The sequence below is a fragment of the Myotis davidii genome, unplaced genomic scaffold (genome assembly GCF_000327345.1).
Source record: "Myotis davidii unplaced genomic scaffold, ASM32734v1 scaffold64, whole genome shotgun sequence".
Classification (NCBI taxonomy): Eukaryota; Metazoa; Chordata; class Mammalia; order Chiroptera; family Vespertilionidae; genus Myotis; species Myotis davidii.
This window is the reverse complement of record NW_006296226.1, coordinates 4,711,113-4,724,465: the sequence shown is the minus strand read 5'-3', so window position 1 is coordinate 4,724,465 and position 13,353 is coordinate 4,711,113. Positions and strand designations below refer to the sequence as shown.

The window sequence follows — 13,353 nt, the reverse complement described above, 5'->3', positions numbered from 1 at the left end:
GAATCGAACCTGGGACCTTTCAGTCTGCAGGCCGACGCTCTATCCACTGAGCTAAACCAGTTTTCGGCTCCAGATTAGATTTTGCAACCAATATTTTACTTCTGTTTGTCTAGCGCAAAGCACCATTTAACATACATCAAACAGTCAAAAGTTGAAGCATTCCCTTCTTTTATTAGCTCTGTTTTTCTAAGAACCCCCAAAGCAGTAACTCTCATGGGGCTGATCTTTACATTATAATAGTACAACTGGTAGTGCAGTACCACAGGGGAGAAATTATAGTTGATTGCCATTGAAGACATTCAGTTTAAATTTCTAAATTTCCTTTTTTATTTAAAAAAGTACATGTAGAAAAGTTAGGAAATGGGAGGAATACCTTTTTTTCATGTATCAGATTGGTGATATTTACCAATAGGTTGTGACTGTATCCAGTGCTATTAATATTCTTTGACAACACCATTCAGGATAGTTTTCATACTTTGCTTAATTAAGCTCATTTTTGAGCATTTTATCTTTTCATTCTTTTCCAACTACATACAATGCTACATCAAACATCCTTGTAGCAACATTTTTGTAAACTTCCTAAATATTTCCTAAGGACACATTTCTTCAAGGGAATTCCTGAGTCAGACACTGTACACTTGAAGGTCTGATTTTAGTTCAATGCAGATTGAAGGTGGGATTAGCTCCCTTTCTACCAGTGCAGTCAGCATAGAGTATGTGAGGCTGGGTCATCACTTAGAGACAAAGAACACCCATTTTAAAGTTACGTCATACTTTGTTACTCTTTAGGCCAAGGTGACGGAAGAGTTAGCAGAAGCCACTGCACAGGTCTCTCACCTGCAGCTGAAAATGACTGCTCACCAAAAGAAAGAAACAGAGCTGCAGATGCAGCTGACAGAAAGCTTGAAGGAGACAGACCTCTTCCGGGGCCAACTCACCAAACTGCAGGCCGAGCTCTCAGGTGTGTCCTGTGTAGAGAGGGCTGGGACTTTGACCATTTAAACTTAAGGAATTAAACTATTTCCTTCCTCTCAATACCTTTGGCATAATGCTCATGAAGTTTGTGAAGACAGCCAAAAATTAAGGTGGGCCAGTATAAACCTACATAAAGGACAACACAAGAACTGACTATGCGTGTAGAATTGACCAGTGGCCACAGTTCCGCTTTGTTTGAGCCAAGTGTTGGTCTTCAATACCTTTGGAATTAGAATTGGCCTCGTAGGCCTGGACGTTAGAGTTGCTCTAACTCTTGACAGTGGAGGTTTTTGAAAGAGATGCTTCCTGTCCTGGTTGCCTGTTTCCTGGAGAATAGATTGCAGCTCTTTAGCAGCACTCAGGGCCCCTCCGTCTTGGCTTATTTCCCATTATGCTGCTCAGTTCATCCTGGCTCTACTCTTCAGCACATCTGTAGTTCTTGTCTTGCTCTGTATCCATGCTGTTCTCTGGATTTGGTGTGCCCACCCTCACCAATATTTGTTTCCATTTTTTTCCCAACATCTGCCTCTTTCAGAAGATTTCCTTGTTTTTTCCCCTACAACATTTGATCTTTTTAAAAAATTTTTTTCCTCAGGCATCATTACAACCATTCTCACATGTTGCCTTTGATCAGCACTATTTACATGTATGTTTTCCCCTCTAGAATGCAAGCCCCTAGAGGGCAAGGATGGTGTCTCACTCATATTTGTAAAGGCCTTTCCTCCAAATTAGTGTTAATTCAGTGCTCAAAGGTGGCACAAAGGTGGTGCTCAAGCCATGGTGACTTGGGTACAAGATTTGGGAAGACCAGCATGTTGATACATCCACCTCAGTGTATAGAAACAAATGTGGAAGACACAGATGGGACCAGTGGGTGAGCTGGAGCAGCAGCAGAATGGGAAAGAAGCAAACTTCACTGCCTGGTAGCTAAAAAAACCAGTGATGTCAGTTGGTACAGTGATATCTTAAAGATAAATCCCTTTTCTTTTAGAGCATAACCTGGGTGCACATGAGAGATAGGCTTAGATTTAAATGTCATACAGATATCTTCTTTTCTGCTTTTGTGGTGCCCTATGACAATTACCTCAAGAGTACCATAGGATCTCAAAAGTTTTCTAAACAAAATAAGTGATGCATTACATTTTTAAGAGATATTTCAAATAGCTTTATTTGAGAAGGCATATGTTGAAAGCACACCTTTGGTAGAATATCCCAGCTACCAAGAAACTTGAAAATACTTTACCCAGCCAGTGAGAAAGGGCTGGACCAATGCCAAACAGAGCTGTCTAACGTGCTAAGACAGTGGCTGTAATGGAATTGTGGGAGTGATATATTTTTAAGGTGGCCTCTAACTGCTTGGAACTTTCCCGTTTTGTATGGGTTAGTGGAGAAGTCACTATATGGCTTGGTGAATCTATGGCTGGTCAGTGAGGTGACAACTAAAAGGACTGAGGGAAAGATGCTTGTGTGGTAGGATTGGGAGATGACACAGTGCAGCTTCTCAGAAGCTTCTGGGATGCTGTATAGCATGCTGTAGCTCTGGTTCTGCAGCTAAGTGTCTCTGCTGTTATATCCCAGAGCTCCAAGAAACCTCTGAGCAAGCACAATCCAGATTCAAAAGTGAAAAGCAAAGCCGGAAGCAACTGGAACTCAAGGTGACCGCGCTGGAGGAAGAGCTGGCTGACCTTCGAGCTGAGAAGGAGTCTCTGGAAAAGGTAAGTTTTACAACTGAACTTTCTCTGTTGAACCCCAGTGGCCAGGATTAGCTGTTTAATACACCTTTTTACTTTCCTTTTAAAGATTACAATAGTGTTCAAATAAGACAGAAAAGTATAAAATTAAAATAAATTTTATCTTAAAAAATAAAATTTTTCTTTCCCCCCTGTCTAATCTCATATGTTAGAGGTAGCTATAAACAGTGTGTACTTCTGGGTTGTTTTCTGTGTGTATAAAACACACACAGTCACTTATACCTACATACACATAGCTACACTGATGATCATGTTTTAACAATAATGGGGTGGTATTTAATGCTTTCTCACAATGTTGTGGACATTGTACTAATAACAATGAGAACTTTCTCATTCTTTTTAACTGCTGCATAGTCTGCTATGAGGTGGTACCATAATTTACTTCACTGTTCACCTATTGATGGGTATTTATGTTTCTCTTTCAAGCATTGCTACTTTGGACATCCTTGTACTATATAACTATTTTCGCAAATTTATTTGAGCATTCCCATAAAACAGATGGTTGAATTAGAATTGCTGGATCAGAGGAAATGCTACACATCTAAAGTTTTAAAATAAATATTGCTAAGTTATCAGAAAGTAGAGTGGGGTGGCTTACATTTCCAGCACTATGTGCGTAAACCATTTCTCCATCCCCTTTTCAAACCTGCATATATCAAGTTTTTCTAATCTTTATAGTCAGATAGGTGACATATGCTATCTTGTTTTAACATGTATTTTTGTTAGTAGTAAAGCTTTCATATATTTAATACCTATTTGTTTTTTTCTGTGCCCTCTTTCCTTTGCCCTCTTTTCTATTATAATATTTGATTTGTAAACACTATTAAGGGTATTAATCCTTTGCCAGTTATAGATGCCACAAATATTTTTCTAGTTTTCTGTTTTTAAACTTTATAGTATCTTTTGTTGTGTTAAAATTTTAATATCAGGGTAATTTCAACCCCGTTGAACAAAGTAGGCAAATTTCTGTCTTCTCTATTTTCTGGAATGGTTTAAATATAAAAAGAACAAACTATTTCTGAGGTTTCAGTAAAACTCTCTAGTAAAGAAAGCCCTTTTGGCCTAGTGCCTTTTAGGGGATAAACCTTTAGGCTCCATTTTTTAGTTTCTTCTGTGATTTTTATCAGTGTGTTTGTTTTTTTAACCAATTAATTCTGATTTTGTGGATGTTCTCAGTTTTTTATTGTTATAGATCCTTGTAGCACACAGTCTTTATGAACATGATTTATCATTTCCTTAAGATAAATTATAGTTTGTCGCATTTCTCGGTGTGCATATTTTGAAATCTTTTCACAAGGCTGCCAAATCACCACCTAAGAGAGCATACCATTTATTTTCTTACCAATTGGGCGTGAAAGTCTCCACTTCACTGTTGCGATATTCCCCACCTCTTAATAGAATTGTAGTTAAACCTCTTGTTTTTCTCCTTGTTCCAATTTTCCTAACCCCCCAGTAGCCAAGAATGGTAAATACATAGGGAAAAATAACTAAAAAATGCATTGTTTTTATAAATGAAGTAAGGACTCATTGAGGTCAGTCACCATTGCCACCATCTCCATTTATCCTCTGTTAAACAGCTAGAGCTGATGATAGTTCTCTTGTTCCTAAGAACCTCTCAGAAAGGAAAAAGAAGTCAGCTCAAGAGCGCTGTCAGGCTGAGGAGGAGATGGATGAAATTCGCAAGTCATACCAGGAGGAATTGGACAAACTTCGACAGCTCTTGAAAAAGGCTCGTGTGTCCACAGACCAAGCAGCTTCAGAGCAGGTAATAGGAAACAGCAGGTAATTTGGAAATAAAAGGAAAGCATGAAGGGCTCAGAAAAGTTTCTAGTTTCTTTATCCTTTATGATGACATTTCTCATAGTCAGTGCTCTCACTTTGGAGAAAGATGGGAGAACGCAATCCAGATACAGGGAGGGGGAGGGGGCGGGGGAAGGAGGTTAAATTGCCAGCTATCATCTAAAAGATAAATCATAAGTAAGAATACAAAATAATAACAAAATAAAAAGACAAATAATACAAATAAATAGTACAATAACCTATACTAATTAAAGGTTAATATGCCAATTAGACCGGACGTCTTCCAGACGTCTTCTGGACAACTTCCAGAGAAACCCATGGTGACAGGGGCTGAGGTAGAGGCAGTTAGGGGCTATCAGTCCAGCAGGGGAGAACAGTTAGGGGCAGTCAGGCAGGCAGGCAGGCAGAGGCAGTTAGGGGCGATCAGGCAGGCAGGGGAGCAGTTAGGGGCATCAGGCAGGTAGGCACAGTGGTTAGGGGCATCAGGCAGGCAGGCAGAGGGGTTAGGAGCGAACAGGCAGGCAGGCAGAGTTGTTAGGGTAGGTGAGCGGTTATTAGCTTATTCTTTTGCCTTACAAAAGATGGGCTTCTCTGGATGCAACTGGACCCCCAGGATACAGTGATTGCGTTTTCTTGGCAGCTGTCTCTAGTACAGGCTGAGCTGCAGACCCAGTGGGAAGCAAAATGTGAACACTTGTTGGCCTCCGCCAAGGACGAACACCTGCAGCAGTATCAGGAGGTGTGTGCACAGAGAGATGCCAGCCAGCAGAAGCTGCTCCAGCTGCAGGAAAAGGTAGGCGTTTTCCCCGGGGCCAAACAGCTTAGGCAGCCCAGGTATAGGAGACAAACAGGTTGTCTGAGTCTTGTTGTTTCTTTTGATCCTAAAGATGCCAATAGCTTAAAAACAAAATCACACTTGTTCAACTCTCCACAGTCATATTTCGCATTTATTTGGGATGGCAGATGAGTGACCTACTAAAAGAAATAGCAGCACTAGTATTCTAAGCATGTTTTCCATTATTATTTGATCTTTTTATTAAGCGAGTATTTATTGAGTACCAGTTGTGTTCCAGACACTGGTAGGGAAAAGGCTTACAAAGAACTTGGCCCTCTAGAATCTCAAAGAAAAGAAAGGGAGACAATAGAGCAACAAAGGTGAGCATTAAGTTCTATGAGGCCCAGAGAGGAGGTACCCAGGAGAGAAGAGCCAAAAAGTCCAAGTAGCTTTGGTAAAGTGAACAGGCAACATAACATTCTGGAAAAAAGCACCGAGATACGATGGAGCTTGGATGTGGTGGAATCATCTTGGCATAAAAATGAGAGGGAGAGAGAGCTAGGAGATGGCTTAGAGTCATGGCATGCAAGTCCCCGTATGTAGAGGTCAATTTCTTCCTTTAAAGTATCCAGTTGAAAATCTTTGACTCAGAGATGATGAATGCAGTCTTATAGGTGAATAGGTTGCTTTTAATGTCCAATGTTCACATGTCTATGCGACTAAACTTATAAGCTCCTTTTTTTATTATATTCTTGACCCGATTAGGAACAAGGCAAGTGACCTTGTTGGGAAAGAGGAGGTGAAGTTGTGAGATGAGATTAAGTGATGAGGAAGTGGATGCTCTGAGTCAGCAGGCATGGTGTGGGGGTGGAGGGTGTGGACACCAGCAGACCTACCTGAGGTTGACACTTGATGCTTAGGACGATCCTCCCACTCGGTTTCCTGAATTTCCCATCTGGTAGTCCAGCCCACAAGCACAGTCTGTCTCGTTTGCAGTGTTTAGCCCTCCAGGCCCAAGTCACAACCCTGACGGAGCAAAATGAACAGCACATCAAGGAAATAGAGAAAAATAAGGCGCAGATGTCTGGGGTTGAAGTTGCCACTGACTCATCAGAGAAGGTGAGCTGGTACTTTGAAGAAGCAAACTATGTCATACCAAGCATTCAGAAAGAATGTGGACCATCTGTTGTGTTGATAACTTCTTTTTTAGCTTTAGTGATGCACCTTTTATCTGACTTAAGTATAAGTTAACCCTTTGGAACCTATCACTTCTGTGGTAAACCCTGAGGGCCCTATCCTGAATTTTTGACAAATACAGGAAGTGCCCCTAAATCACAGGAGAAGAGTGGGGAGTATGCCCAGCACCCACTAGCCACTAATCCTGGAGCCCACAGAGCTCTAGTGGGGGTCACAGTGGGAGGGAGGCAATAATAGATGGTCTGTGAGCTGTCTTGGGCATAGCTTAGCCATCCTTGATAACTCTTTTGTCAAGGGCTGCTCATTGTTTGGTATTTCCCTCTGCATAGTGACTACCTCAGTCTCTGAGTTCATGACCAGTTGTGTCCTGCTGTAGAGTTCTATGAAAGTTTCATTTTAGCCTTCCAAACCCTCTGGAATTTATATGCATTCCTCATCCCTTGATTTGTGCAGCATACATTTCGGTACTGTTTTCTCCCCTCACATCTTCATTCAGGTCAAGAAGATTATGAACCAGGTGTTCCAGTCCCTGCGGGGAGAGTTTGAGCTAGAAGAATCATATAATGGCAGGACCATCCTGGGGACCATCATGAATACCATCAAGGTACAGCCAACTGCAGATTGTTGCACTGAAATGGTGATCTCATTGCTTAAGTACCTTCTAAGGCAGTGGTTCTCAACCTTGGCTGCACATTAGAATCACTTGTGAATCTTTTTAAAATCCTGATATCTGGGCCTCATCCTCCGGAAATTCTGTTTCTTTGTTATGGGGTGGGCCACAACATTAGTAACAAAGAAAGAGAATTTCCGGAGGATGAGCAGCCAAGGTTGAGAACCACTGTTCTAAGGGGTCGTGAATAAAAAATGATTCAAAGGGTGGGGGGAAAAAAGGACACATACGTAATACCCTTTGTAATATTTTAAGCAATAAAAAAAAAATGATTCAAGACTGTTCATCATCAATTTGGATGCCTGGAATGACTTTTGTCTGGACAGATAGGGGCTGCCTCCTGTGAGAGGAAGAAGCAAAGCCATTTGAACTAGATGACCAGTTGTGTTTATAAGGTCTGAAGAACTAGGAGTGCCTGCTCATTCCCCTCAGTGATAATCTCCTCCTTGGCTTTTGAACAGATGGTGACTCTTCAGCTGCTAAACCAACACGAGCCAGAGACAGGAGAGAGCAGCAATGAAGATGAGGAAGAAGAACAAGAAGAAGAAGAGCAACCTCGGAGCCCTTCCCAGGAGCAGTCGGTCTCAGCCAGTTCTGAGCCGTCTCAAGCACCCCTGACTAGAGAGAGGCAGGAGTCCCCCATGGTGCAGACAGAGCAGGTAGTCAAGGAAGCTGACCCATTGCCTCCTCAGGCCCTCCTCACCCCCCAGGAGGATGCACAGAGAAGGGAAGGGAAGTCCACAGAAGCAGAGGTGCTCGCAGAGATAAAAGATGATTCGCTCCCACCCAAACTGGCTTGCATCCCCCCTCACAGAGCTCTGGGGCCTCCGACTTCAATTCCCCCTGAGCCTCCGGGCCCTGTAACTGTGGACTCTGAGTTTGAGGAGACACTTGCTGCCAGCCCATTGGGAAATGCCTATGTTGGGGAGCGAGAAAGCTCCACGAGACTGGCCCTGACTTTAGACCCCAAAAAGGGGGACGACCCACTGTCCTTGGAGCCTGAAAGTCCAGGAGGAGAGCCTCAGCCTCCAGAGTTCAAGAAAGAGGAAGATGTCACTAGTTCTGCTGGTCCCTCCGAGGAGCTGTCAGGCACAGAAGCAGGTTCCGTAGCTGCAGGGGCAGCGCTTGGACCCAACCACTCTTCTCAGCGTTCCAGGTATGTCCCCTTGAGCAGTTTCAGGGACAAGGTGGCTGCAAGGTTGTTGCTGGTTTTTCCAGAGCTGGCAGTTCATCCCTCAGAGACTGACTGATGGACTGAATCACTTTTTCATTCATTCATGCATTCATATATGTATTCAGTGATGCCTACTATAAAAGACTCTGTAAGCCCTGTGATAGCGTGGTAGGCAAAGCAGATTTGGTTCTTAAGATAAGGAGCTTACAGTCTAGTGGGGACTGTTATGAAAGTATAAGTACTGAAAAAAAGAAACTGGGTGTATAATAGAAAATAAAGGGCGAGTTATTCTACTTTAGGCGGGGTGGTTCGGGATGGATTTTGAGAAGGTAACATTTAAACTGAGATCTGAAGGATGGGAAGGGGACTTTAACGCCAAGAGTGTGAGGAAGAGATTGCAGAAGGCGAGGACAGCACATGCAAAGGCTCTGCGGACGGAGGGGATGAGACATAGGAACTAAAAGAAGGCCCAGTAGTAGGAGAGGGCTGGTAAGCTGATGTTGGGAAACTAGGTCATAGGAGATTTTGTGTTACTGTTAGAAGTTTGGACCTTATAAGTACAGTGAAAAGTGGTTAAAGGGATTTAAGCAGAAGAGTGACTTGCTCTGATTTATTAGCTTTAAAAGTTCTCTCAGCCTGTAGGTTATGGAGAGAGTCACGAGAGCTAGGAGGCCAGTGTGGGAGGAATGCCTGGGTGGTTACCACAGCTGTCGGATTCTTACCCCAGAGCCTGTGGGCACTGTGGTCTAGTGCAGGAACATTTTCTGTACTTGATTTTCTTGATTTTCCTTTCAGTCTCTCTGGGGATGAAGAGGATGAACTATTTAAAGGGGCAACTCTGAAAGTTCCAAAGTCCAAAGCACAGTCTGAGGAGGAGGATGAAGATGAGGTGGTAAGGAGATCCCACACACTGCCTCACACCACTGCCCAGGGGCTCTTCCCCACTGGCTCTGAGAAGAGAAATGGAGTCTGTTGGTGGCCCACTCCCTGGGCTCTGTGTGCAGGGCCCTGTGGGAGCAGGCGGGGGGCGGGGAGGAGGCAGCTCTGTAAGCATAATGGGGATGGTCAGGTACCACTTTACTCTTAAACAAGGACCACAATCTCTCTCCAGGCAGGAATGGTTTTCACTGTAAGTGAGGAAAGTGGGGCTGATTAGTCCTATATTAGAATGCTAATGCTTTAGGTTTTCTCAAATCCACTAGGATATTATTTATATTTAAGAATTAGAGAGGACTTTGAAGATTGTCATGTCTGGCATCTTTGTTCATAGACAAAGAGACTGAGGCTCAGACAGATTATTTATTTACCTAAAGCCACAGAATGACTTAATGGCAGAGCTAGGACTAAACCCTCAGACTCCTCCTATGACCACCAGTTTCTGAGCATTCTCTGCTTCCTCAGCCCTCTTCCCAGCCCGCTGCCTTGTGTCCTCACAAGATTCCTGGGCAGAAAATGGGTTAAGTACGGAGGCATAGCCCCGAGTAGAGGCCAGGAGGGCGAGTGGCTGCTGGATCCTGGTCAGAGCCCCGGTTCCTGCGGCTGCTGTCCCCACTGTGCTGCCGAGGCATCCGTGCCTGTCCCTGGGACATTCCGACTACTGCCGTGGGAATTTACTAGAGTGAAACGTGGGGTGGAGCACAGGTCAGCTTTAGCCTCAGCCTATCCCAGGAACAGAAAATGAGGTGAATGGGGGCAAATTCTCTCCCCCCGTGTATCAGCCAGGGTGTGCTTTCCCTTTTGCCAGAACCTTGGGAAAATGGCAGTGACAGAGCTGGGGTCCAGCCCTCGTGTACCACAGCCCTTTCCTCCTGCCTGCGTTCCTTTGGGAAGTGTGCCCCAGTTCCTCCCATTAACCCTTCTTTCCAAGAATTAAACTTTCATTTGAGAATTCTGAATACAAATTCTGTACTTAAAAAAAAAAGGAACCAAAATACCAATTGCATATTCCAAGTGACTGCCCTGAATATAGTTGGAATATTTTATTATCCCAACTATATGACTAGTATATTATAAGCAGTATATTATTGGTATTGACATTAATACTTCTATTAGTAGCAACTTCTATTTTCTGGGTATTCTGAAAACTACTTCTCAGATATTCTCATTTAATCTTCTGCTAATCCAGTGAGGTCTGCACTTTTATCCCATTTTATAGAAAAGAGGACCGAGGCTCGGGAAGATTAAGTGACATGTCCCAGGCTATAGAGCTGGCCCAGGGTGTTAGAACTGGTAAACATAGAGCCAGAATTTTAGCCGGAACAAAACCGAAGCCGTGAGCCCCATGTTAAAACCCTGTACTGTCAGGGTTTGGAGATCACTTGATTGATGCCCAGAGAGAGGGACAAGGTCCATGAGTCGGTGGTGGGGATGGACCTCTGACCCTTTGGCTGGCCCTGTGAAGACAGATTCTGGGGCAGAGTAGTTCACTGGAGCAGGAAGTACCTTGGTAGAGAATACTCAGTTTGTGTCTGTCTCCAGCATCAATCCCTGCTGCCCCCTTAGGACCTATTTCTTGCCAATGCAGAAGGAAAAGGCCAGGAGCTCAAGTCATGAAAAGTGTGTGTGTGTGGGAGGGGAGGGGTGGCGTTTCCTCTGTGGCCTGTGAATTCCCCTTACCCCCTTCCTGGTCAGAGAGAGTGAAAGAGGGGCCAGTGAGACCAGGGGAGTGGGAGGCTGTGGCCCTGCGTTCTAGGCTTGCTTCATCACTTGGGATTCCCCACCCAGTAATATGGCCATACCTCTAAATTCACCTCTCTCAAAGGATGGGGCCATGTTCAGAGCCAGACAGGCCACCGTAGGCCACAGCATCATTTTTTCAAGTGTGATTGCATTCTTGCCAACCTCCCTTCATCCTCCTGCAGCCTCTCCTCCCTTAAGGCCGCTCTGCTCTGTTCTTCTCCTACTTCCATCTCTCCCCTTCAACCCTTCTTTGTCCACACGAAGTATATTGTTACTGCATGAGCGGAAACCTGTCAAATCAATACATGTATTTCACAAATAAATGACAAAATTAGCCAAACAAAGTTGGTCTTCTCGTTTCTGTTGAAAGATTTTTCTCCCTTCTCTGCCTGCTTGTCTCAGCTTTATCTGGAAGCCTAGGTTTGCTGGCCTCGGGGTTGGTCCTTTTAGTAAAACTCTAACCAACTCCCTTCTTTCCAACCTTTATTCCAACGGGTGTTGACTCACTTCACCTCACACAGGCGGGAAGCCCCGCTGGTGCAGGAACGAGTGAGGACTGACTCCTTTTTCCTGTTTTGTCAGAGCATGAAGGGACGCCCGCCCCCAACACCCCTTTTTGGAGATGATGATGATGACGATGACATTGACTGGCTGGGATGAAGACCCAGGAAACTGATACAAAGGTTTCTCTACTGAACCTTGCCTAAGCATGATTTTGCACAGCCAGCCCTGGGTCTCAGTGAGCCACAGGGTGAGGTGAAGGTGAGCTTTCTGAGGACAGTAACTCAGATCATCTGAGTTAGCTAACTTCTGAGCCCCCACCTGGCTGGGTGAAGAGGAGCGTGAGCCAGTCTTCAGAATGCTGGGGTTGTCAGCAGCCGACCTGGTCCTGCCTCAGAGTCCCATTTGAAGGAAGGGCTGGTAGGCTCCCTTCCAGTCGGTTACCTACAAGAGTCCTGTCCTCCCAAGCCTTTTATTCTCTTCACTAACGACTCAAGCTCTTGGGGAGAAATTGAATTTGGTTCTTAGGGCTGTCTGTGCTCCTCTCTGAGACTTTGAGGGTAGAAGTTGTAACAGATCTGGGTCAATTAATGTGCATAAAACCACGGTGACCTATTCCCTTTGGTACCTAACCCTGGGACGTGAGGCTTTCAGAACAAAGTCACCCTCTGCTGTCCCTGCTCATCCCAGCTGCATTAAGGCTTAGGGCATGGTGGCTATCCGAGCACCAGTCCTGTCATCCACTCGCGCCTGCGTGTTTGGTCCACCTAGGAAGTCATGCAGAGAAGGTGGCAGGTCCTACATTCCATCCCTCAAGGCCCCTGAGAGACTTCACTTTGAGAGCAGCTTCCATTCCCTCTGAACTCAGGGCCCAGACCAATGAAGAAAATAGGAGCGAGAAAGTATTTTTACTTCTTCAAAGATTTTTCCAAGACCATGCAACCAGTCTTCAAAAAGTAGAATAATTTTAATAAAAATGCCTGATTTTAAATGTTGATAAGACAGGAACCTGAATTACACTTTACCTGGTCTGAGGTCATTCTCTGTGATGACAGCTTTGAACCTGCTCTCACACGCGGGGCTGGGCGGCAGTGAGATCTACCGTTGACCAGCCCTGGTTACAACAGACACTGTTGTTGAGCACTTTATACAGACTGTCCCATCTCTAGCAGCCCTTGCAGAAGACACTGTTATCCCCACTTAGAGAGGCAGCCAGGCCGTCTGGCTCTGCCCCTTATTGTAAAGATACTGTATCAAACTGGCAGGTTGCAAACTGAGGAGGGAGCCCAGCTGGTCAGGACATATAAATGGATGTGTGAAGCTCCATCAGCAAGACTACACTGGACTTTGGAAATCTTACACCTGCTGTGACATCAGCAGCTTTCCAATTCCCTGCAAGTGTGGGGAGTGTACTGAAGGCATCACATACTGTACTATGTTAGAGTTACTTCTTATTTTAAATTAAATCTTGGTTTTGATATATTTTTTGCTTCTTCCCTCAGGGAAAGAAGGTGGTAATAATTGTGCCAACACAGGTATTTATAGTCCATGTTACAGTTACTATTTTTCTCATGGCACCTGATCTCTATTTGTTACATGAACAAAAGCATGACTGTTGCCCTAGCTACAGTTGGTTGGAGCATCATCCCGTACACCAAAAGGTTTTGAGTTTGGTTCCTGGTCAGGGCACATGCCTAGGTTGCAGGCTCAATCCCCGGTCAAGGCACATCCGGGGGGCAACTGATCGAAATCTCTCTCTCCCTTCCTCTCTCTCTAAAATCAATAAACATATCCTCAGGTGAGGATTGAAAAAAAGAAGAATGACGGTTGA

At 44.4% G+C, this 13,353-nt stretch overlaps 1 protein-coding gene across 4 annotated transcripts in view; it reads left to right on the top strand.

Annotated features, from left to right (window-relative positions):
- FKBP15 (FK506 binding protein 15) overlaps window positions 1–12,005 on the top strand; it is a 53,073-nt gene extending 41,068 nt beyond the window's left edge. For all 4 annotated transcript variants that reach the window (XM_015568788.1, XM_015568787.1, XM_015568786.1 and 1 more), the window contains exons 20-28: window positions 790–961; window positions 2,554–2,690; window positions 4,336–4,491; window positions 5,167–5,319; window positions 6,298–6,420; window positions 6,995–7,102; window positions 7,630–8,324; window positions 9,138–9,234; window positions 11,604–12,005. In XM_015568788.1, coding sequence (XP_015424274.1) covers window positions 790–961; window positions 2,554–2,690; window positions 4,336–4,491; window positions 5,167–5,319; window positions 6,298–6,420; window positions 6,995–7,102; window positions 7,630–8,324; window positions 9,138–9,234; window positions 11,604–11,681 — 1,719 coding nt within the window. In that variant the 3' untranslated portion in view covers window positions 11,682–12,005. The remainder of the gene's footprint in view (window positions 1–789; window positions 962–2,553; window positions 2,691–4,335; window positions 4,492–5,166; window positions 5,320–6,297; window positions 6,421–6,994; window positions 7,103–7,629; window positions 8,325–9,137; window positions 9,235–11,603) is intronic.
- Window positions 12,006–13,353: the final 1,348 nt, after the last annotated feature.